Source organism: Pongo pygmaeus, chromosome 13 (genome assembly GCF_028885625.2).
Source record: "Pongo pygmaeus isolate AG05252 chromosome 13, NHGRI_mPonPyg2-v2.0_pri, whole genome shotgun sequence".
Classification (NCBI taxonomy): Eukaryota; Metazoa; Chordata; class Mammalia; order Primates; family Hominidae; genus Pongo; species Pongo pygmaeus.
In genome coordinates this window covers 57697220-57723343 of record NC_072386.2, presented here as the reverse complement: position 1 = coordinate 57723343, position 26124 = coordinate 57697220, and the positions used below count along the sequence as shown (strand labels likewise).

At 39.5% G+C, this 26124-nt stretch overlaps 1 protein-coding gene across 6 annotated transcripts in view; it reads left to right on the top strand.

Moving 5' to 3' along the window:
- Positions 1–26124, top strand: part of DOCK8 (dedicator of cytokinesis 8) — a 247673-nt gene that overhangs the window by 62771 nt on the left and 158778 nt on the right. For 5 of the 6 annotated variants that reach the window (XM_054499987.2, XM_063649580.1, XM_054499990.2 and 2 more), the window contains 2 exons: positions 9586–9761; positions 12642–12713. In XM_054499987.2, the coding sequence (XP_054355962.1) occupies positions 9586–9761; positions 12642–12713 (248 nt within the window). Of the gene's footprint in view, positions 1–3773; positions 4050–9585; positions 9762–12641; positions 12714–26124 lie in introns of those variants that run through there. The other variant, XM_054499988.2, reaches the window with a different exon arrangement.

Here is a 26124-nt window from a genome sequence, read left to right as displayed (position 1 = left end):
GCTCAAGCGATTCTCCTGCCTCAGCCTCCCAAGTAACTGGGACCACAGGTACACCATTGCGCCTGGCTAATTTTTGTATTTTTTTTTTAGAGACAGAGTTTCTCCATGTTGTCCAGTCTGGTCTTGAACTCCTGAGCTTCAGTGATCTGCCTGCCTTGGCCCCCCAAAGTGCTGGGATTACAGGCATGAGTCATTACACCTGGCCTATTTTCTGATTGTTCAAAGTAGAAGCCAGGCACAATGGCTCATGGCTGTATGTAATCCCAGCAGTGTGGGAGGCAGAGGCAGGAGGATAACTTGAAGCCAAGAGTTCGAGGCCAGCCTAGGCAACATAGTGAGAACTCATCTCTACAACAAAGTTAAAAAAAAAAAAATTAGCCAGGCATGGTGGCACATGCCTTTAGTCCCAGCTACTTGGGAGGCTGAGGCAGAAGGATCACTTGAACTCAGGAGTTGGAGGCTGCAGTGAGCCATGATTGAGCCACAGTACTCTAGCCTGGGCAACAGAGTGAGACCCTGTCTCAGAAAAGAAAAGAGAAGAGAGGAGAAGAGAAAGAGAGAGAAGACAAGAGAAGAGAATAGAAAAGAAGAGAAAAGAAGAGAAGACATAGAAAAGAAGAGTAACATGCAAGAGAAGAGTTAGGAGACCCTGTCTCAGAGGAAAGGAGGGGAGGGGAGGGGAGGGGACAAGAGAAGAAAGAGTTAGGATCTATGCCCTAAGGAGGTAAGGAGGATTGGAGACTTTGTATAGGTGGTTAATAACCTTAAGCTACATATTTTATGGAGGGAAAAATCCTGTTTTTAAAAGTGAGAATAGAGAAGTTTTGAAGTGAAATGGAATGAATTAGCTGGACCATAACGGCTCTGACTGAAGAAAAGGATGTAAAAAGCCACATCCTGGATATGTACCAAACACCATGGTTACATGGCATGTTTGTATATGTAACATTTATTTTTAAAAAAAGTCTCATAGCTTAGAAGGCATTTATTTTTGTTATGTGTACAGGCTTCTGTGCAATAAAGCAACCTTTTTTATTTTACAGCTCATGATGACTTAAATGGTTAATTGCCTGATAAATATGGTCCTCTTTTATTCTTCTGATTCTATTCTTCTTTTGCACTTCATCTTTCAAGGAGCTGGGCTATTCTTAGGTTTCATTGATTGCACTGGAAGTGGCATGGTGGAAAATGAAGATCTCACGATAGTTTTCATGCAAATTCGCAATGGAAGATAAAATAAAAGAGTGGCAGGCATTCTGCACACAGAGCAGGCATTTCTTTCTTGTCATTGTGCAGCAGAGGAATCAACTCAGCCTTGGTGAAACTAGAGTGATGCCCATGGTGGCATGTCAGCATCTCCCTCTTAGTGGCATCAGTGGTAGATTGTTGTTGGTGGAAGCAGGAAAGTGTTTAGTCCATAAAGTACAGAACTTTGATATCACAGAAGCTAGAAGAACTTTACTGCCTTCAGCTTCGTTTAAAGATACTAGAGAGCTTACTCATTCATTTGAGAAATATGTATTGGGTCTCTGTGTCAGGAACTGCTGGCACAGCAGTGAGATTGAAGATACAACAGTGAATACAATAGAGGGCCTATCCTCATAGAGTTTGCCTTTCAGAATGAGGGACAGACACAGACAAATAGAAAATGTCGATTGTATCAGGGAATATTGAGGGCTTTGAAGAATGAAATCGTGACCCGGAAGAGATGCTTTTAGATTGGATCATCTGTGAAGGCCTCTATCTAGAAAGGAGACACTTGGGCAGAATTCTGAATGAACTTGACGGATATCTGAAGGAAAAATATTCCAATCAGAAGGAACAGTAAGTGCAAAGTCCCCAAGACTTCAATAACTGACATGCTCCAGAAACAGCAAGGAAGCAGAATGAGGCCTGAACAGAGTGGGCAGTAGGAAATGCAGTCATAGAGAAAGCAGGGCTGGGTCACAGGCCTCAGAGACTGTAGAACATTGGCTCCTACTCTAAGACAGGAAGCTGCTGTGAGCATTGAGATTAGGCGTGGAACCATTTGACTTTTTATGAGGATCACTCTGGCTGCAGTGTGGAAAATAGACTGGACGAGGGAGGGCAATTAGGAAGATGTCACGGTAACTCAGGAAAGCAATGGTGGTGCTTTGGACTAGGGTGGTGGCAGAAGAGAAGGTGAGAAGTATTTTGGATATATTTCAGAAGCAAAGTGGATAGGATTTTCTGATGGATGATATGTGGAGTGTAAGAGAAAGAGAAGAAGAAAGATTGACTTTAATGTTTTCCACCTGGGCAATTGGTGGACTGGAATTGCCACTTGCAGAGGTGTGGAGGTATGGAAGGTATGGGAAGAGCAGATTGCCAGGAAAGTTAAGAGTTAGTTTTGAACTCATTGTGTTTGAGAGGTCTGTTAAATTACCAGGTAGTGATGTTGAGGTGTAATTGGAAAAGTCAACCTGGAATTTATGGCAGAAGTTGAGGCTGCAGATATAAACTTGTAATTTTAAAAATGTATATTTAAAGCCATGGGAGTGAATGAGATCATTTGAGATTGAATGCAGATTGAGAAGAGATTTAGAATTGAACTCCAGGGCACTGCATAGTAGGAGGAAAACCTAGTAAAAGTGGTATCTGTGAGACAGAGTAACCAACTGTCACAATTTGCCTGGTACTGAGAATTTTCTCAGTACGTGAGACTTTAAGAGACTGGGACACCCTGAGACAATTGGTTGCCTTCCATGGGAAGAAAGTATGTCAAGAGGGAGAGAGTGAACAACTGTGTCCAATAAACCAGGACTGAGCAAAAACCATTGAATTTGGCATCATGGAGTCTTAGGTGACTTTGACAAGGCTTGTCTGTTGTGAACAGCCAAGTAAATGTGAGGACCACTCTCCAAAAGGTAGATAAACATGCATGAGGATACAGGTGCGCCACCTGGAGACATCATGCCTCTTCCCCATCCCCACCAGGAGTGGCATGAAGCCTCCCCGATGCTGTAACGAGGCAGCCAGGTCCTGTGTGACTGCACATGTGACTTGGGGCAAGTCATTTAACCTCTCTGTTTTCACTATCCTATTTGTGAAATATTGTTTAGATTTGTGGTTTGAGTCAGCTATCAGTATGCTATCTGTATACTACACTGTGTTAGGAGCTATGTAGATTAATTTTCAACAGATACGGTTCTGGGGTTATAGGAATTTTCAATTTCAGAACAAATTGAATCCTACCCTTTGTCAGGTGAAATAGCCTTTGACATGTGTTAGAGGGCAAGGGAAATCTCAAACTTGCTTAATTTTAAAAATGTATATTTGGTTGTGGATAATTTAAGCTTTGGTGATATTTCTAATTATTTTTTGTGTGTTTCTAGTCTACTGACCAGAAGTCTGAAAAAAATAACTAAAAAGAAAGACTGCATAATAAGCCTTCACTAGAGAAGTATTGAAAATTGCTTGAGGGAAGTGACTGTTTCTTTAACCTAGTGTCTGATTGCTGTAGGACCGCAGTAGTATTTGTTGAATGAATGAAAGGAGGTGTATCAGTCAGGTTCAATCAGAGAAACAGAACCTGTAGGAAATCCATATGGATGTGTATGAAAGTATTGGCTTGCCTACTGCTGCTGTGTGGCTCCACAAGCTTAAAAGTCTGTCACAGGGCAGATGGCCAGGAAGGAAATATTCCAAACAGACCGAGCCCCTTTGGGCACAAGCTGAAGCCTGGAGTCTGAACTGCCAGAGAGCCTCTACCTTCTTAGAAAAGGCTTCCAACTGGCTAAGTCAGGCCCACCCAGGGTAATCTCTCCTTTGATTAACTTAAAGTCACCTGTTTAGGGACTTTAATTACACTGGCAATATTCCCTTCACAGAAGCACCTAAATGACTGATTATGTAACTGAAAAAAGGTGTGTGTATGCTACAAAATGGCTGCAGTCTCCCTTCTGTCCTCCAGCTCTTGCAGGAGAACTCTCTTGTAGCTCACCGTGTCTGAAAACATGCTGGAAAGGAATTCAAGGAAATGTAGTTCAGCCTAGCCAAGTTGACACATCATGAAGCCATCACAAAAGGTAAAGCCTGGTTTAGGAACATTTGCATTTGCAGTCTTAAGTATTTTTGTCTTATTTTTCAAAAGGGGTTGGGCACGGTGGCTCACGCCTGTAATCCCAATACTTAGGGAGGCCGAGGTGAGTGGATCACTTGAGGCCAGGAGTTTGACACCAGCCAGGCCAACGTGGTGGAACCCCGTCTCCACTAAAATTACAGTAATTAGCCAGGCGTGGTGGCGCATGCCTGTAATCCCAGCTATTCAGGAGGCTGAGGCACAAGAATTTCTTGAACCCAGGAGGTGGAGGTTGCAGTCAGCCAAGATCCCGCCACTGCACTCCAGCAATGGAGTGAGACTCTGTCTCAAAAAAAAAAAAAGTTGTTTTGGTTTTTAATTTTTGATTTTTTCTTATGTTATTACATATAACGAATGATATGCATACTCTGAAAAATCATGACATAAAGGTGACCTTCTTGAAATTACTTTGATGTTCATTTAAACTAGTCTTTGGTCTCCACTGACTAGGAGACCACATATAGCACAACAGCAGAGAAAGCAAAACAGTTAATTTTCATGTTTGGCTTTTGAGCTTCCAGGGATCCAAGTCTTGCCTTGAACTGATCTTAGGAAATTCCTCATTCCCTACCCGACCCTGTTTCTAAACTGCATCCCTACTGAAATGCAATGCCACTGTAACTCTCTCCAATATTTTTTTTCTTCTTTGGCTTACCACTAGATGTATGTATATATGTTTGTGTGCTTGTGTGTGTTTTGACTGCCTCATAGTAAAGCCTACTCCTGAGATTAAGACTCCTGATAGTTTAGAGAACAGAAATCTTTTTTGGTTCCTGGTTATTACTTGAATTTGCAAGAGGAACAACTGCTAGGAGGCCTAGTTAACAGTAGTTAGGGTCTCCACCCACTTGCCAAGGGCAAGACTAGTTTACACCACATTTGGAATGACCAATTTCCTCCCACTTTAGTTTCAGTGTAGAAAGAGTAGGGGAGACAAACTATTAAATGTCAACTTGGGTGTAGTGCTAGAACCATACTCAATAATGCTATCATTGCTGTTTGTGCTTACCAGCTCTTCAGTACTGGAATAGATTCAGACCTCGAGAGTTTATGACTTTATCATCAACTGGGTATGTTGCCCTTGGTACATTGCCACACAGTGCTTAATGATGATGTATGTTCTTTATCAAATTCCCCCCACCAAATAATGGCATTATTTATGTGTGAGAAAGTTGCACATTTCACCACCTCATGGTTTATTAGAGTGCAACTCCATGAGAACAACTGCCTGTGATCCTCTGTATCCCCAATGGCCAACTCAGGAGCTCAGTATGCCCTACCCAGTAGATACTCAGAACATCATTGCTGAGTGAGGAAATCAGCCGTCATTTTCTCCCTGGATAGTCTCTCCTGTAGGTAACAGGGGTCGTTATCAGCCAGGTTTTTCATCATTTGTGGCTTTGAATTTCAGGGACATGACAAGTTTGGTTTTTTGTTTTGTTTTGTTTTTTTGGTTTTCTAGAGACAGGGTCTTCCTGTCACTCAGGCTGGAGTGCACTGATGTGATCATAGCTCACTGCAGCCTTGAACTCCTGGGCTCAGTGTTTCTCCCACCTCAGCCTTTGGAGTAGCCAGGAGTATAGGTGGTGTACCACCACAGCCATCTAACTTTAAAAAAAAAAAAATTGTAAAGACAGAGTCTCACTTTTTTGCCCAGGCTGGTCTCATACTCCTGGCTCAAGCAATCCTCCTGCATTGGCCTCCCGAAGTGCTAGGACTACAGGTGTGAGCCACCGTGCCTATCCAACATGACAAGTATTATTCTCTGGCAGGAAGTGAAATTTTTTCTCACTGATGATTGCACACAAATGTCATATCTCCATGAGACTTCTACTCACTAGTTTTACGGCTCATGTCACCTTGCTTCAAACTATGCTTCAGTATAATTTTGAAGTGTATATTTCCATTGCCTCTCCTTGAGTAATTGATATTCTTCATAATAAGTTTACATTTATTATCACTTTTATTTCTTACTATTATTACTCTGAGCAGCCAATCTTATGAGAAGCTCAGAGTGGAATGTGTGGGTCATGGTGAATATATTATTTGACTCACTTCCAAACACACTTACTATTGCCTGGTGTTTTGATTATTTCAAAATATACAGATTTCTTGAAAGGCCTGCAAAAGAAAACAATCAAAATTATAGCGGTTAAGAACATGAGCCTGCCTTGGTTTGAATTCCAGATGGGCCAGTCCCTAGCTGTGTAATCATGGGAAAATTATTAAATCTCTAGCCTCGCTTTCTTCATCTGTAAAATGAGCATACAGGCTGAGCATCCCTAGTCCGAAAATGCAAAATTCAAAATGCTCCAAAATCTGAAATTTTTTTGTGCCTCCATGACGCCACAAGTGGAAAGTTCCACATCTGACCTCATGTGATGGGCCACAGTCAAAACATTGTTTCATACACACAATACTTTTTTTTATTTGTATAAGTGGTACAAGTGCAGTTTTGCTACATGAATATACTGCATAGTGGTAAAGTCTGGACTTTTAGTGTCTCCATCACCCAAATAGCGTCCATTGTATTCATTAAGTAATCTAGCATCCCTCACCCCCTCCCACCTTCCCACCTCTCCAAGCCTTTCATGTCTAGCATTCTATGTCCATGTGTACACATTATTTAGCTTCCACTTCTAAATGAAAACATGTGCTATCTGTCTTTCATTTCTGAGTTTTTTCACTTAAGATAATGGCCTCCAGTTCCATCCATGTTGCTGCAAGAGACATGATTTCATTCTTTGTTATGACTGAATAGAATTCTTCAGGCACATATTTATACAATATTAAAAATATTGTATAAAATTACCTTCAGGCTATGTGTATAAGGTGTATATGAAACATAAATGAATTTAATGTTTACAGTTGGGTTCCATCCCCTGGATGTCTCATTTTGTATATGTAAATATGACATGATACGAAAAATTCAAAACTCTGAAACACCAATTGAACTCAATTTGCAGTAAGAATGCATACCTCACAGGGTTATAGGGAGGATTGAGTGAGACAATCCTAGTCCAATTTCTTTGCACATAGTAATGCTCAATAATTATTACTTAAATGGGTATAAAGTTTATAGTAATGAGGTTGGGGCTGGAAAAAATGCAGTTTCATAATTTCCTATAGAAGTCATTCAATCCTGACTCTAAACTCTGTATTCCATGTGGTGGTTGGGTGGGGTGGGAGAGTCCTCTTTATCCTGTGGGATTGGTCCTATGGAGGTGTCTGTGGCAGATTGGCAGATGCATTTGTCTTGTGCATAGATGGTGTCTGTTGTTTCCTCTGGCAGAGTTCACCAGTGTCCTAATGCAAACTTAGTCCTCATCTGGCTCCTGCACAGGCTGATCTCTGGCTCCTTTAGCCCCTCATGATTCCTGTTGTTTCATTTTGAGAGGGACCCTTGTAAGGACTATAGTCCTCTCTTCAGCTGACCTTCAGGTCCCCAGTCAGAACCAAGGGAACCAACTCTGTCCCTTCTCATAGCACCTGGAAACTAGGAAACGAGGGGAATGCTTTGCTCTCAGCTACTGAGGTTGTCCTGTCACCTTCTCTTCTACCCTCCTTTGCCATAGCACAGGATAATGTAAGTCAGCAATCTCATTACTCGGTATATAGCCAGAGGAATATAAATCATTCTACCATAAAGACACATGCATGTGAATGTTTATTGCAACACTATTTACAATAGCAAAGTCATGGAATCAACTTAAATGCCCATCAATGACAGATTGGATGCAGAAAATGTGGTACATATACACCATGGAATACTATGCAGCCATAAAAGTAATGAGATCATGCCTTTTGTGGGAACATGGATGGAACTGGAGGCTATTATCCTTTGCAAACTAACGCAGAAATAGAAAACCAAATGCTGCATGTTCTCACTTATAAGTGGCAGCTAAATGATGAGAACTTACCAACACAAAGAAAAGAACAACAGACACTGTGGTCTACTTGAGGGTGAAGGGTGGGAAGAGGGAGAGGAGCAGAAAAGATAACTATGTGGTCCTGGGCTTAATACCTGGGTGATAAAATAATTGTACAACAAACCCCCATGACATGAGTTTAGCTATGTAACAAACCTTCACATGTACCCCCAAACCTAAAAGTTAAAAAAAAATCCCAGACAGGAAGTAGGGCATATTTTGCCTAATTTGCAGCTTCATCCTCACTCCCTAACTTACGTCACTCATGTCTCCTCCGTCATCAGGGACAGCAAGAGTGGGGAGGGGACGAGGCATGCCACATCTCCATTCTCTGATCTTATTTCCTCTTGCCTCTTCAACAGCACTTTGTCTCTCCTCTCCGACTTGAAGCCCTTACTGGTATATGATTTCAAAGGGATGAAAAACCGGTTTCGTTAGTACTTCCCTTGGATCTGCCCTTGTCTCCCATCAAGGCAGTGCAAGTAAAGAATCCAAGATATTTGTTTTGTTGGTCCACTGGAGGGTAGAGATAGAGAAAAACAGTAACTTCCCCACCACCCCCAGCCCGCCTTGGGCTGATGACTCCAAAGACTCTGCCATAAATGAACACTTCATAGAGCTGCTATTATTATGACACAAATCTACTTGATCTAAGTGATTCTTTTACTTTCTTAGGGTGGTCATTCCTAAGTCTTTGGATTTCACAGAAAAGAAAATATATTTTAATTGAGGACTGACAAAAGTTGCCAACTTTTAATTTTATCAATTATAAGAACTATTTTTATAATTACCATCAATTTCTATTATTTCTTTCATTCCCCCTCTTTCCAACTGTGGAAGGTAAAATTGAAGAGCAAAGAACACTTATTTCCAAGTGAGTAAATTTAGCTATATGAAAACTCAGCAGATTGCCCTGAGTTTGCTTGCGTAGCTGCAGTCCAGTGGAAATTTCTTCCAGACCAGCACCAGTCACCCCGGTGACGTTTAGAAATCACTGCCCTGGATTGTTTCAGCCACCGAAACACTCGGTGTTCACTGTCAGCTATGATTATATATGAAGTGCTTTCGAGAACCAATGTATAGCATAACTTAGGCCAAAAGAAACACTGTGCCTAAATACTCAGCCAAGGAGTGTTGAGTTTGCCTGGATTTCTGGAAAATTGTCTCCATTCCCTAGTTCACTGTATTTGGGTAAACAAAACATGGCCTCGGAGAGCTTTTGCGGGAGAAATTATAAAAATTCAGCGAAGCTTTGTGATCTCATTTTGGATCTCCTCAGGATTCCTCATCAAGTTGCAATTAAGGAGAGAAAAATTCTGCCTTAGGGTGTGATTTTAATTGCTCATCGTGTTATGACGTGACTTTCTGTGCTGCATTTTTTTCCATATCACTACTTCTGTGTTTGACAGCTCCTCCAAAGAGTCGCTCTGTTTTATGCCAGGAGCGAAGTACTTACTAAGTCAAAGGAAAGGAAGGCAAACATCTACTATTGCCTTTGTGCTTTTACCAGAAAACTGGGTGAGAACCTCCTTTTCCTTTTCCCTGCCCCTCCAGCCTCAGTTTTATGACCCTGTGGAGCCAGGGGACTTTGAAGGACTTCTGATGACACACCTGAACAGCCTGGATGTGCAGCTTGCCCAGGAGCTTGGGGACTTCACTGATGACGACTTGGATGTGGTGTTCACGCCAAAGGAATGTAGGACTTTGCAGCCCTCTTTGCCAGAGGAAGGGTAAATAGTTTTCTAAAATGTAGATGTGATTGGGATTGTCATGATTTTCAATAAGTGAGTGGGGGAGATGCCCTCGATCTGAACTTAAAAATAAAATAAAATTACTCAATCCATTTAAATGTGGGGGACAGCTATATGATATCATCACCTAAGTATAGATAGTTTTTAAATTAGTTTGGCTAGAGCTTTTGAAAAGCTATGTGGAGACTAAGCCAGTGCAAGGGATGCAGGGGAACCAAATGAAATGCTCAAGAGGAGGTTAAAAGTGCAGGCTCTGGAGCCAGACCACCTGGCTGCCAGCTCAGTGACCTTGGCTGAGTCACATGACCTCCCAAATCCTCGGTTTCTCCATTTGTAAAAATGTCAAGATTTTTAATAATAATTACTGAAATGCCTCCATCCAGAAGCATTTTAATTGCTTACAGTTATGAGACTGGATCAAGTTACAAACATAAGGTAAACCCACATTTATTGAGCATCTACTATGTTCTGGGTACTGAGATAAAAAGATGAATAAGTCAAAGTCCCTCCTTTGAAGAAAGTGTCATGCATTGCTAAAACAGTGGGGAGAGCTCTGTAGAATAAATACGTGAATAGTTAATTAGGGCTTGAGTTTCTATAGTTGGCTATTCTGTATGTTTATAGGCATGGGCATTAGCTTTTCATATCAAACTAACTGTGGAATTGTAGCTAAATGAAACTCCTGTTGGTTCCAAAATGTAAAAAAATAATGTCTCTTTGGAGGTTTAGGATAAACTTTTATTTACATTTATTTTAAAAGCCAAATTAAGATTCATATCCTCCTGGACAGGCTCCATCTTCTCGTCTTCCCCAGAAGGTCCCAGAAAGAAGAACCTGACACACAGCCCCTGCCCTCTTTACTCTGAGATATTCTAGTTCTATTTTGGATTTTATTTCATCACAGTTAAAGGAGGTTGAATGATAATGGGGTGGTATTATTGTGAACTGTTGCTCTCTTGTTCAGACAGTTCTCACTTACATAGGAGAACTGACCATATGTGTAGCTCCGATGTTTTAAAAATACACACTTCCCAGGAAACAAAAACATTGTCATTTTTGGGAAACATACTCCCCCATTTTCAGTCCATTTATTCAGGTATGAATTTAATGTAAGTTAACACCTACTATTTTCATCTTTAGTGAAGAATCATTTAATTTATTCCTTTATGTAAAATTTATGGATGTTTCCAAATATGGTGAGAATCTTGGGAAAAGCTGTTTAAAATGCTTACAGTAGCCAGTCACCCCAGCTCATTCCTGTGGTCCCAGCTACTCGGGAGGCTGAGGCAAGAGGATCACTTGAGCCCAGGAATTTGAGTTCAGCCTGGGTAAAATAGTGAGACCCTGTTTCTTACAAAACAAAAACAAAAAACAGTACAATGAATTTAGAGGAAGGAGGAGTTTTTGTTTTTGTTTTTTTTGAAATTTGATAAGGAAGATAATTTCTTTACTTAGCATCAGTTTTTTAGTATACTATTGCCTTGTCAAAAGAATTTATAGGTAACATACCTGTCTGATGACTTTAAGACAACCTCTACTATTTCAGTTGTTGCCAAAAAGTCTTCTGTATAATTAAGGCAGAGGAAGGTATCATCATCACACCAGAGTAAACAATAGCTGACTCCTGTTGAACACCTTGTGCCTAGCCCAGAACTTTATGTTGAGCTGTGATGGCGTGGTAGTGAAAAACATGAACGCTACAGTTGAGCTGCCTGGATTCAGGTCCCTGCTCCACCACTTGCTGTGTGACTTGGAACAAGATCCTTACTGTCTCATTTTTCTGCAAAGTGAGAATAATAGTAATGCCTACCCTATGGTGCTGTTTGAGAATTAACTGAATTAATACATATAAAGTGATTGCCTCAGTGCATAATGCACGGTAAATGCTACCTAAGTGTAAACTATTAATATCATATATGCATCTTACTATGTGCAAGGCAGTCTTCTAAGCACTTTGCACACTAACTGATTTAATCTTCATCAAAGCTGTCTACTAAAAGGGGCACTCTTACTACTCTAACGGCTTTAAGGAGAGGAAACGGAGGCACAGAAGGGTTGAGTGACTGGCTCATGGTCACATAGCTATAAGGGATGAAGCTGGGATTTGGGCAGTTAGGGCCCAGAGACTACATGTGTAACCTTTACAATATTTCATCTAATACTAACAGCATGTCTCTGTTCTTACCTCCTTATCACAGATGAGAAAATTAAGGCTTGTAGCATTTAAGCCTGTTTATTTCTGGTACTAATGCATTTGCAACAATAGCAAAAAGCTTTGCTACAATTATTATTTCTGATTTCAAGACTCTGAAGCACTTGAAGAGTATTGCTCATGGTGCATTCCTTAAGCAGACATGACAGGAACCAACTGAATTAATGATCACCAACAAAAGCCAGTGTTTGCAATTTCGTCAAAGCATAAGACAACGTTCTTTTTCCTGGCTTTCAAAAAGAAGAACATGCGTGTCCTAACAAGGTTACACATGCATAAAAAATACGTCCAAATTACCCTGTCAGAGATAGGTATTTATACTTATTTTCCTTGTTTTGTATTCGATTACAGCTAGTTCTACCTGTCTTGTGTCAGAATGCCTTCGGGGATAGTTATAATTTAACATGATTCTGTATAATAAAGAAAACCCACAAAGCAAAAAATGCCAACATGTTTGTCTCATCAAAGTAAAAATGTTTATTGCCCCAGGAATACTTCAGACATTTGGAATGATTGGGCAAGAACATCCTAAGCATTCTCCCTGATAAGGATTTAAATTCATGTCATGTTCCTTGCTCATGATATGGGATTGTTTTGTTGTTTTACCCAGTAATAACATGTGTTTATTTCATTTTCTACCTCATTAGGGTTGAACTGGACCCTCATGTCAGGGACTGTGTTCAGACCTACATCCGTGAGTGGCTAATCGTGAACCAGAAGTAAGTTACTTTTTTTCCGCTTTTTGTATATAAATATTAATTTTATATTGTTAGTTTTTAAATATTTCTTAATACTTTGAACAGTTCTAGGCTTACGGAAAAATTGCATGGAAAATAGAGTTCTCATGTACTCCTTCCTTATCCCCACTCCGAATCACACACACAGTTCCCCCTATTATGAACATCTCACTTTAGTGTGTTACATTTGTTACAATGGCTGAGCCAGTATGGATATGTTGTTATTAACTAAAGTCCATAGTTTACATTAATGTTTACTTTTTGTGTTGTATATTCTATGGGTTTTGACAAATGTGTAATGACACGTATATGCCTTTACAGTATCATACAGAATCGTTTCACTGCCCTAAAAATCCTCTGTGTTCCACCTGTTCATCCTCCCTCCCTGGCAACCACTTTCGTTTTTTACTGTCTCCATAATTCCACCTTGTTCTTCAATGTCTTTTTGTGGCTTGATAGCTCATTTTTTTTATTGCTGAATAATCTTTCATTGCATGGCTGTACCATTGTTTATTTATCCATTAACTTACTGAGAAAGAAAGTTCTATTTTAAACATAAAGAATAGACTGCAAGCTTGCCCAATCCCTAGCCCGTGGGCAGCATGGAGCCCAGGATGACTTTGAATGTGGCCCAACACAAATTCATAAACTTTCTTAAAACATTATGAGGTTTTGTTTTGCGATTTTTTTTAAGCTCATTAGCTATTGTTAGTGTTAGTGTATTTTATATTTGGCCTAAGATAATTCTTCTTCCAGTATGGCCCAGGGAAACCAAAAGTTTGGGCACCTGGAATAGAGCCTTTTTGTTGTCTTCTAATTCTGATGAATTCCTAGGGGGAAAAAAATTAAGTGAATTGAAACCTGGCCTCAGATTCAGAGGTGGCATTTGAGTTTATGACCAAGAAATAAATTACTTGCTGGCCTTCCAGTAAGGGATCTTTCTCTCCTGGATTAATCAAACCTTCTGTGACGTTGTCCTGAGCTTTTCCTCTCCATGCCATGGACCTGGACAGCACTCTCTCATGAGAAACATCTATGCACACTGAAATTCTCAACCTGCATGGGTGTACATGTTGGGGAGTGAGATGTGGACTGTCTACAGATTAGGGCACACCCCACTAGAGACACATCACAGAACCTTTGACAAGACATTAGTAGTTTAAAATTCTGATAGCCTCACTCCTCCTATACCTCAGTAAGAATTACTATTCTGTGGGGTAAATGATGAAAGACTTTGAGGATTGGGTTTTATCTAGCTCCTGGAAGGGTGCCATTGAGTTTGTGCTGAGGTTTTCTGGAGTAATGTCAATATGCACACATTTTCAGCAGCAGAAAAAGAGAAAGCATTCATTTTTAAAAGTTATTAAGAGAAAGTTAGATGCCAATCCATCATCTGTTCTAATATGAATGGAAAACAAAGTTTGCTGGGCAGTCAAATAAAATTATGGTTTGCTGATAATAAATAAAAGATTTCGGAACAAGTTGTTCTCAAGTTTTTAAATGCTATCATTAGAGGTACTTTCTGGACATTAAAGATCTAAAAAAAATCTGAGAAGGAACAAATAGAAAGGTCCATTTTGATACATTTGGTTTTCAGATTTATTTTCTATTTCGGGCTTGTCCACTTTTTCATTTCTCATGGCAATGCAAGCTTCTTGGAGTAGTGATTTTTCTTGATCTTGCACAAATGTAAAAGAAAAAAAATGACTCTTTTTGGAATACTCATTGAAATTTTAGAAATAATTATGAAACACAAATCATTCAGTTTCACTCTAGACAGATAATCATCATGAACATTTCATGTCTGTCCTTTGAATAGTGTTGGGTTTTTTGGTATATGTTTGTATGAAAACTAAATAAGATTATAATATCATTTTTGTAACGTGCATTTTCAGTTTTCACTGTAAAGAGTGATTCTCTTCCTTTGCTATTAAATATGCTTCCTCAATACAATTATTAATGATTGCATAATATATTTATACCAAAATTTATTTAACCAATTTTAATATTTAGGTGATTCCTTACTTTTCAGTGTTGTGCTTAAAATGCAAAAACATCCTTCTCGCTAAAAATTTGTACATATTTATGATTTTTTCTTTAGAATTAATTCCTACAAGAGGAATTTCTATGTCAAAGCATATGCACAAATTTAAAGATTTGGAATACTAGATCAAACATTATGCTGGGCACAGTGGCTCACATTTATAATCTCACTCAGCACTTTGGGAGGTTGAGGTAGGAGGATCACTTGAACCCAGGAGTACAAGACCAGCCTGGGCAATATACAGAGACCCCACCTCTAAAAAAATTTTTAAAAAAATTAACTGGGTGTGATGACATGCACCTGTAGTCCTAGCTACTCGGGAGGCTGAGACAGGAGGATCACTTGAGCCCAGGAGGTCAAGGCTGTAATGAGCGATGATTGCACCACTGCACACCAGCCCAGGCAACAAAAGAAGACCCTATCTCAAAAAAAAAAAAAAAAAAAAAAAATAGGCCGGGCACGGTGGCTCATGCCTGTAATCCCAGCACTTTGGGAGGCCAAGACGGGTGGATCACCTCAGGTTGGGAGTTCAAGACCAGCCTGACCAACATGGAGAAACCCCATCTCTACTAAAAATACAAAATTAGCCGGGCATGGTGGTGCATGTCTGTAATCCCAGCAACTTGGGAGGCTGAGGCAGGAGAATCACTTGATGCTCTAAAAATAGCTATACTGGAAGGCAAAGGTTGTGGTGAGCCGAGATTGCGCCATTGCACTCCAGCCTGGGCAACAAGAGTGAAACTCTGTCTCAAAAAAAAAAAAAAAGATTATTGACACTACATGCATGAATACTCAAGAATATTAGATGTTATAATTTATCAACATTTCCAATTTTAATTATTAAAAGGTTGTCTTTTATTTTCATTTTCTTTTACTATTAGATTAGGCATCTTTCTTCTATATATTTCTTGGCCATTTTTTATTTTTCCTGGTGCTCTGCTTATTCATGAAATTTGTGCATCCCTATTAATGTATTTGTCTAGTCTGATTTATTTTTATAAGCACTTTATTTGTTAAAGATATTAACCCTTGTCTATCATGTATTAAAAATGTCTTCCCCAGTATGCCTTTTGTCTTTTAAAGTTGTTTTTAATTTTCAACATTCAGAATTATTTTTGTCATTAAATCTATATTAATATTTTTCCTTATATTTAATTTTGGCATCATGCTTAAAATTTGATTCACAAACTTATTATTATTTTCTAAGAGTATGGGATTAAAGCATTAATCCAGACCATTAGCCACTTGACTGTTGCTTCTGTTCCTTTATGAGTCTCCATTTGTTTTTATCTTTTCTATAGAAGCAATGGTTATCCATATATTTATTCTATGCAAGTTTTTGCATCTTGTTCCCCTAAAAAAGAAAGGAATATCTGTTTTAACTTTATGTTTGGCAACATTCTAGGGATGGGATTACCATTGGCCCAGTTCTCTGCACCCCTGTGTAATGGAGCAGTTCCCTTCTCAATGGTCACCTAGTGGACAGGGAGAAGTGTACAACTTCAGAACTCGTCAAATTCTGGCAAGCTTTCTTGTAGAAACGTTGCATCTCTTTCTATCCCTTTGCCTCATTCTCTTGCACTCTGAATCTAACACTCTGCCCATGAAAACTACAATTCCTGGCACACACTCCTCCCAGGGATCATTCTGTCTCTATGTGCCTCTGTCGTATTTTATCTGTGGGGAGAATCCAGTACACTATTGCCAGATGCCCTTCATCTCCCAACCTCACATAGTACATTTTTAGCTTGTTGTTTTCTGTGAATTGTATCTGTATTGTTTTAGAATGATGGTAGAAGGAAAAGGACAAGGAGAAGGTGGTGATTCATATAAATGAAACCAGATGGAAGCTGTGATGCCTTCATAGATAAGCCACTATTATGAAGAAGGAGAATTCAGATCTCTGTATAGATACTGACCAGTGACTCGTGGGCAGGAAAGTGTGCAACACCTTCTTATCTTTATTCAGTGAGTTCCCCTTTGGGGAGACAAAGTTTGGTACATCCTTCTCTTTCTAGCTCCATCTGATCCACAGAGGTTCTGTCCAGATTCAGGCATTAAGTTATCTCTTCATTTGGATGAGTTTCCAGTTTTTCTGTGTCTTCATAAGTGGTTTACTAGAAAGTCGGAGGAGGATGCAATAGGGGTTGCTGGCCATTTCTTAATTACTGATTGATTATTTAGCTCTCCTTTAATAGGTTATGTGCCAAATAATGTATGATTGTTTTGAAAGAAATCAAGTAATATGGAGGTGCATTAAGGAAAAGGCAAATCTCATGCCTCACTACTTACCAGCATCCTACCCTTCCCTTAACTCACTCTTCACTGCGTAAAGCCCAGCTGTGTAGCTTCCAGATCTTTTCATACCCTCACAAAAAATATTTGTCTATTTTTATTTTTCACATAAAGATATATGTATTAATGTATGTATTTATATATTACAAACATTTCTTTAAAATAACTGTCCATGTCAGAGCTATATCCCATTCTACTGAAATGCTGCCTAGTATTCAAAGGGTGAAGGAATGTGTCATAAGTTATTGAAACTAAATGACTATTTTGGTTGTCTCCATTTTTCATAACTGCAAATAATACTGAAACAAACATATCTGCACATTTGCCCCTACACATGTGTGTGAATATTTCTGAGGGTAGAAATGAAGCCAGTGCACATGGTGTGCTCTGATAGATACTGCCAAATTCTTCTCCAGAAAAGTCGTGCTATTTCATTCCATTACCAACTGGGCACAAAATTGGCATGTTCCCATATTCTTGCCAGTGCTGGATATTATTTATTAAAATTAAATTTAAATTCCTCCAGTTTTCTTTATTATTTTAATCTGGAAGCTATTACACCTACTTTCTGAATACGGTTTCCTATCACCAAGTTTCCTTTCCTTATGTGTTATAAAATCCCAGTTAAATATGCACTTAACCATACAACCATAAGTCCCACTCTTGAGTATTTACATAAAACCTACATGCAAATATAGCAGTTTAGCAGTTTTATTTGTAATTGCCAAACCTGTATAGCAGTTTTATTTGTAATTGCCAAAAACTGGAAAAAAACCCAGACTGTACTCAGTTGGGCAGTAGATAAACAAACTCTGGTAAATCCATACAATGGAATACTACTCAGCAGTGAAATGGAACAAACAATTGATATATACAACAACATGGATGAATCTCAGATACAGTATGCTAAGTGAAAGAAGCCAGACAAAGGCTGGGCGTGGTGGCTCATGCCTGTAATCCCAGCACTTTGGGAGGCTGAGGCAAGTGGCTCACTTGAGGTCAGGAGTTCCAGACCAGCCTGACCAACATGGTGAAACCCCGTCTCTACTAAAACTACAAAAATTAGCCAGGTGGCACGTGCCTGTAGTCCCAGTTACTGGGGAGGCTGAGGCAGGAGAATCGCTTGAACCCGGGAGGCAGAGGTTGCAGTGAGCTGAGATCATGCCATTGTACTCCAGCCTGGGCAACAAAGCGAGATTCCATTTTAAAAAAAAAAAAAAAAAAAAAAAGAAGAAGAACCCAGACAAAAAAGTTAACTGCATGATTCCATGTATCTGATATTCTGGAAAAGATAAAGCTACAGGGATGGAAAACAGGTCCATGGTTACCAGGGTCTGGGAGTGGGGAAGGGGACTGACTACAAAAGGACATGGGTGTGTCCTTTGCGCGCTGCTGGGACTATAGTGCCCATGATGTAAAATCTGCCCTGGACCATTAAATTCAAAGAAATCAATTCCATTTATCCCAAATATTCCCTCCAAGTGAAATACTTTGGTAGCATATATAATAATAATTCAATAAATATTAGTTATTATATTTATTAAGTAGTACATATCAGAAAACATACTTATATTAGCATGTCAAAGGAATGAACACAAAATTCTCTCCCATATATTGAATGCACAATGGAGGGGGGGACCTGCCTTCCTCTGGAGGACCATACTTAATGAAGCCACTTTGCCTTATAAGGACATGCCTTTGTTATCCAGAACCATGCAGTCAAACACTGATTTAGTTAGCTCCTTTATTCCTCAATTATCTCCTTGCTGATATTACATTTCTCCATAATATCTAGAGATAGCCTTTTATGTCCTTGCTAGCTGTGGTAATGGTTTTGAATCCCGCTTAGGGGGCAGAGGAGTAGAGTAATGGCCGCTTGTGTTCCCTCCCACCCTTATCATTCTATAGGGCATTTGCCACTCAAGTTCTATAATTGAGACATTTAAATCATACAAATAATGCTGCCCATGAAGGATAGAGGAAATTTTTAGATTTCCTTTTAAACCTAACAGAGAAAGATTAAGTTACACAAAAATGTAAAATACGTGATCTCCAGTACATTGGAGGAAATGTATTTTCTTACTTGAAATATTTGTGTTACTTAGACTGGAAGATTTATTAAACGATTTCCATTCTATCATTCATGTCTGCAGCACCAAATTTGGTGTCCTTGTTCTAAAAACAATAGTACTTTTCTCCCCATGACTTTTGAAAATGATTACTGGTTTACTGATTAGCATGGTGCCATGTTTGCTTGTTTGTCCCACCTTTTATCTGCATATTTTGATAATGTTGTGTGGATTAATATTTGATGACATCCTTTGGGTGATATTAACGATTTTAAGCTTTATTTCTGCTGTCATTTTCTCTAAATGAACCAAAGAGGGATAAACTTCAGAATGTTTTTGATGCTTGTTGGAGAGCTGAACTCTTAAGCAATTAAACTTGTTTACATACTATATTTACTCTTGCCGCGGAGACAGTGAAACCTTTCATGAGTGTTATGGGCAGCATCATAAAAGCCTTTAGACTTTGTTTTTCATCTAGGGTGATTAAGGTAATTCTGAAGGAAGGTCGAGCTCAAGGAGAGCTGAGATATCAAGGAATGGGGTATCATCTGTTTTATTACTCCATATTTTACTCCCAGTGAACTGGTAAACAATTAAAATTCAAACACATCAGTGCATATAATTCAGTTACTCCCAAAACACCATAAAAATGTCTCCCTGATCAATAATTGCTTATTATGACATGCATTTGTTGTGCTAGCTGTCAAGGTGCTTAGCTATTTGCTTTCTAAAAGTATGAAAAGCACGCCTGGCTCATCAGCCTATGTGGTAACAAAGAGCAATCCAGCTGTGGATGTCACAAAGCCACTCTTGACCTGTTGTGCATAGACTCCCTCCCCACAAATCCAAACCCACTAAGACTCTCCAGGCTCTGTTAACACACACCAGCCTGGTTCAGCTTGGATGCCCTCCTCACACCATATGGGTTCTGATTTTCCATGCCAGGCAGTCCTTCTTAAATGGATGCATCCTCACCGTGTTTGGGCTTCAACTTCCTATTCTGGACCTCCTCGGCTACTCCCTACCCCAAGGCATGGAGGGCTGCCTTGTTCTGATGCACCTTATGATTTTAGCACCAAATTGTACAGGAAGGGAGAGAAGGGAAAGGAGAAAGAAGATGTGAAGGAAAGAGAGGGTAGGGAAGAGGAAAAAGAAGATGAGGAACACATATTATTTTCTAATCCTCACAATAGGTCCTCAAAATGAGCAACATATCCCCCTATTTCATACTTGAGGAAACTGTGACTCGGGGAGACTAAGGCACTTGCCCAAGGTCTCTTAGTACATTAAGGAGCCAGCATCTGCACCCAGTTCCTTCTGACTCTAGAGCCTGGATTCTGCCTGCTCCACCACACTGTCTTTAAAGAGAATGCTCTCAAAACGTGCTTGGTCTTTGGATTGTCTCAAATGTGTTCGAATAGTGTTTTAAGAAAAGGAATGCAGATCTCCTGGGAAGCAATAGGTCTAGTTCATTTCATGAGAATCGTTTTCCTAGCCATTGGCCTACTTCCCCATTTTTCTCCTGTCTGCATCTAGGTGCAACAGGAACTTGGCTTTATTTGACTCCATTGCCAGGGTGGGGTAATGAGGCTGGGACTCTCTTGTAGCCAGTGGCAGTAAGCCAGCAGTCTCACTGCCTACCCAGTGATGGTTCCTTCTGTGGCCAGCACTTCTGGAATGAGTCATCTTTACATGTTTGCCAACCCTTGTCCTCTCCTCCCCAGCCAGGTTCACCCTTGCTGCTGTCAGGGAGCTTTGAGACTTTCTGAGATTTTTAAATGGGGAAGTAGATGTTAAACCTAGTATGAGGAAGAGAGGGAAAGTTTGTTCTGGTTTCAAACACACAGTCATAGAAGATGCTAGTCTTAATGCTTTCCATAACAAAAATCCTGAAGGCTTAAAGTGTACATATTGTGAACTGAACTTTTAACACTATTTTGTAACTAATTTGTTAATGCCTATTTGTCATTGACTGTGGGGTCCATGTGAAAAACTCCCGCAAACACTCTAACAAAATAGAAGACAGAAAAGAAAGCAAGCATCATTTGTGTACAATAGCCAAAGAACAATAGCCAAATAAATTTGATGGTCCCAAAAGTTAAGCATCTTTTGAGGAGAAAATTTTATTTTAGGGCCGGGTGGGGTAGCTCATGCCTGTAATCGCAGCACTTTGGGAGGCAGAGGCGGGTGGGTCACCTGAGGTCAGGAGTTCGAGACCAGCCTGGCCAACATGGCAAAACCCCGTCTCTACTAAAAATACAAAAATTAGCTGGGTACGGTGGCGCATGCCTGTGATCCCAGCTACTTAAGAGACTGAGACAGGAGAATTGCTTGAACTCGGGAGGCGGAGGTTGCAGTAAGCCAAGATCATGCCACTGTACTCCAGCCTGGGTGAAGGAGCCAGACTCTGTCTCCAAAAACAAAAACAAACAGAAAAAAAAATTGATTTTGATTTTTTCAGATACAGTGCATGAACTTTTTATCATAAAATATTAAAGCTGGGGAAAATATCTTAGAATTCACCTCATGTTCATGCTTTACCCTATGAAGAAACAGAGGCACAGAGAGAAATAACTTGAGGATAATGGAAACAAGCACACATCTGTAAGTGTGTGTGTGTGTGTGTGTGTGTCAGAGAGAGAGAGAGAAAGAGAGATGTTCCCTTGTAAGTAAACGCTCATGGAAATAGCTGCATTTTATTATAACACAAAAAGTAATGCTAAAGCTGATATAGTTCTGGTTGCTAAGCCTCACACACAAAAGGTCTTTAGGTAGCTGCTTCCTGATTTTTATTTCTGTGGCCCAAAAAGGTCTCCTTGTAAACCTTCGTGTCATGTCATACTAAACCTTTGACATCAATACCCTTTAAAATGTACAGGTCCTTTAAAAAAAAGGCAAAGGGCAAATACTAATGTGGGAAATTTGAATTTTAATTAACTGTTTGTTTCAATGTTAGGATAAATTAATGTTAGATAAATTCTTTGGTAATTTTTCCCCCTAAAATTGGATTTTTCAAGAAACATCACTGGTTCAGTATATTGTTATTTGGGGTAGCATAATTTTAGGGGATAACTTAATATTTGCCTATATTTGTCACTACTTTGAGTTGGTTTTTGTCCCCTGACCCCCAGCCAGGATGTTAGATCACACAGATTTTTTTTTTTCTTTGAGCCCTTAGGGAGAGTCCAAAACAGTCACTTTATGTACTAGGAAAGTTTACCAAGTCATCACACACAGATACGTTGTTGCCTACATTTATATTTGTGAGAGCAATCCTCCCATCTAAACCTCCCAAGTAGCTGAGACTACAGGCAGGTGGCACCATACTTGGCTAATTTTTTGTGTTTTTTGTAGAGATGTGGTTTCACCATGTCACCCAGGCTGGTCTGAAACTCCTGGGCTCAAGTGGTCCTCCCGCCTTGGCCTCTCAGAGTGCTGGGATTATAGGTGTGAGCCACTGCACCCAGCCTGTACATTTTCCTTGAAATCCTTATTGAATGTTTAGTCTTATTTCCTTATTCAGAGTTCACCTTGTTTATTTTTTTTTTCATTTCCCCAATTTAGCCTGCTTTTCACCCAGCCCTAGCAATATAGGTTTGGGTCAGAGAAATTCAAGTGGCCAGGGGACGCTAAAGATGGCCCATTATGGCCGGGCACGGTGGCTCACTTCTGTAATCCCAGCACTTTGGGAGGCTGAGGCAGGCAGATCACAAGGTCAGGAGATCAAGACCATCCTGGCTAACACAGCCAAACCCCGTCTCTACTAAAAATACAAAAAAAATTAGCTGGGTGTGGTGGTGGGCGCCTGTAGTCCCAGCTACTTGGGAGGCTGAGGCGGGAGAATGATGTGAACCCGGGAGGCAGAGCTTGCAGTGAGCGGAGATCGTGCCACTGCACTCCAGCCTGGGCAACAGAGTGAGACTCCGTCTCAAAAAAAAAAAAAAAAAAGATGGCCCATTATGGTAAGCCTTGACTTGAATTAGTCACCAAGCTAGTCTTATCTCTTTTCTAGGCTAATTCTTGGTTTTTTTTTTGGCTCAAAACAAATTGTTTGTCTTCAGAACACAATAAAATCCAGCGAGAGTGTCCTGTTCTTCCTACAGACGTCATTGGGACATCTTATTCTTTAATTAATTCAGTCAACTAAAGTTGGTCAAATACCTGCTCTCTGTGCCAGAGTTATAAACTTTGTATTTGTATAATTGCTAGTAGCTCTCTTACATTTCTTACTTTATCTATCTGGCATTTGATCTACCTAATACCTTCCAATATCACCTCATGTCCCTTTACCAGCTTGGTGGTTTTTCTATAATTCAGGAAATCAAACAAAATGGTGTGTGACCTGGAAGAACTAGAAAAACAATAGCAAACCAACTCCAAAGCCAGCAGAAGAAAAGAAATAACCAAAATCAGAGCTGAAAAAAATTAAAACATGAAAATCCATACAAAAGATCAATGAAACCAAAAGTTTGTTATTCAAAAAAAAAAAACAAGGTTGATAGCCCACTAACTAGATTAATAAAGAAAACAAGAGAGAAGATCGATCCAAATAAGCACAATCAGAAATGACAAAAATGACACTACAACTGATGCCTCAGAAATATAAAAAATCCTCAGAGACTGTTATAAATACCTCTATGCACACAAACTAGAAAACGTAGAAGAAATGGATAGATTCCTGGAAACACACAAGCCCCCTAAAATTGAAGCAGGAAGAAATTGAAATCTTGAACAGACCAATAATGAGTTCTGAAATTGAATCAGTAATATAAAACCCACCCCAAAAAGCCCTTGATCAGATGGATTCACAGCCAAATTATACCAGACATACAAAGAAGAGCTAGTACCAATCCTACTGAAATTATTTCAAAAATTCAAGGAGGAAGGACTCCTCTCTAACTCATTCTGCAAAGCCAGCATCATTCTGATACCAAAACCTGGGAGAGACACAGCAGAAAAGCAAACTTCAGGCCAATATCCCTGATGAACATCGACACAAAAATCCTCAGCAAAATACTACAAACCAAATCCAGCAGCACATTGGAAATTTAATTCATCACTATCAAGTAGGCTTTATTCCTGGGATGTGAGGTTGGTTCACCACACACAAATCAATAAATGAGACTCATCACATAAACAGAATTAAAAACCACAGGATAATCTCAATAGACACAGAAAAGGCTTTTAACAAAATTCAACATCCCTTCATGTTAAAAACCCTCAACAAATTAGGCATTGAAAGAACATACCTCAAAATAATAAGAGCCATCTATTATTCAGCTATCCACAGCCAACATCATACTGAATGAGCAAAAGCTGGAAGCATTCCTCTTGAGAACTGGAACAAAACAAGGATGCCTACTCCCACCACTTATATCAACATGGTACTGGAAGTGCTAGCCAGAGAAATCAGGCAAGAAAAAGAAATAAAAGACATCCCAATAGGAAGAGAGGAAGTCAAACTAGCTCTGTCATAGTGCAGGCAATATAATTCTGTACCCAGAAAACACTGCAGACCCTGCTAAAAGGCTCCTAGAACTGATAAACAACTTCAGTAAAGTTTCAGGATACAAAATCAATGTACAAAAGTCAGTAACATTTCCACACACCAATAATGTCTAAGTTGAGAGCCAAATCAAGAATGCAATTCCATTTATTTTATTCTTTTGAATAAAATACCTAGGAATACAGCTAATCAAGGAGGTGAAAGATCTCTACAATGAGAATTATGAAACACACTGAAAGAGATCAGAGGTGACGCAAACAAATGGACAAATATTCCATGCTCATGGATAGGAAGAATCAATATTATTAAAACAGCCATAGTGCCTAAAGAGATTTTTAGATTCACTGTTATTCCTATCTTAACTACCAACATCATTTTTTCACAGAATTTAAAAAGAAAAACCTATTCCAAAACTCATGTGGAACCAAAAAACCTGAATAGCCAAAGCAATCTTAAGCAAAAAGAACAAAGCCGGTGCCATCACACTGTGTGACTTCATACTACACTACAAGGCTACAGTGACCAATACAGCTTAGTCCAGGTACAAAAACAGACACGCAGACCAATAGAACAAGATAAAAAACCAGAAATAAAGCTGCACACTACAGCCATCTGATCTTTGGCAAAGTTGACAATAACAAGCCATGAGGAAAGGTCTCCCTATTCAATAAATGGTGCTGGAGTAACTGGCTAGTCATATACAGAAGATTGAAACTGGACCCCTCCCTTTAATCATATACAAACATTAACTCAAGATGGATTAAGGACTTAAATATAAGACCTAAAATTACAAAAACCCTAGAGAAAAAAACTGGGAAATACTATTCTGGCCATTGGCCTTGGTAAAGAATTTATGAATAAGTCCCCAAAAGCAATTGTAACAAAAACAAAAATTGACAAGTGGGACTTAATTAAACTAAAGAGCTTCTGCACAGCAGAAGAAACTATCAACAGAGTAAACTGACAACCTATTGAATAGGAGAAAATATTTGCAAACTGTAAATCTGAAGAATGTCTGATATCCAGAATCTATAAGGAACTTAGATAATTCAACATGCAAAAAACAACCCCATTTCAAAGTGGGCAAAGGACATGAACAGATACTTCTCAAAAGAAGACATACATGTGGCCAAAAAATATATGAAAAAATGCTCAACATCACTAATCATTAGATAAATACAAATCAAAACCACAGTGTGATACCAACTCACAACAGTCAGAATGCCTGTTATTGAAAAGTCAAAAAATAGACTGGGCGTGTGGCTTACGCTTGTAATCCCAGCATTTTGGGAGGCTGAAGCAGGAGGATTATTTGAAGCCAGGAGATTGAGACCAGCCTGTATAATGTAGCAAGACCGTGTCTCTACAAAATATCAAAATAAATGGAAAAAAAAAAGAAAAAGAAAATTAGCCGGGTATGGTGGCGTGTACCTATACTCTCACCTACTGGGAGGCTGAGGTGGGAAGATTGCTTGGGCC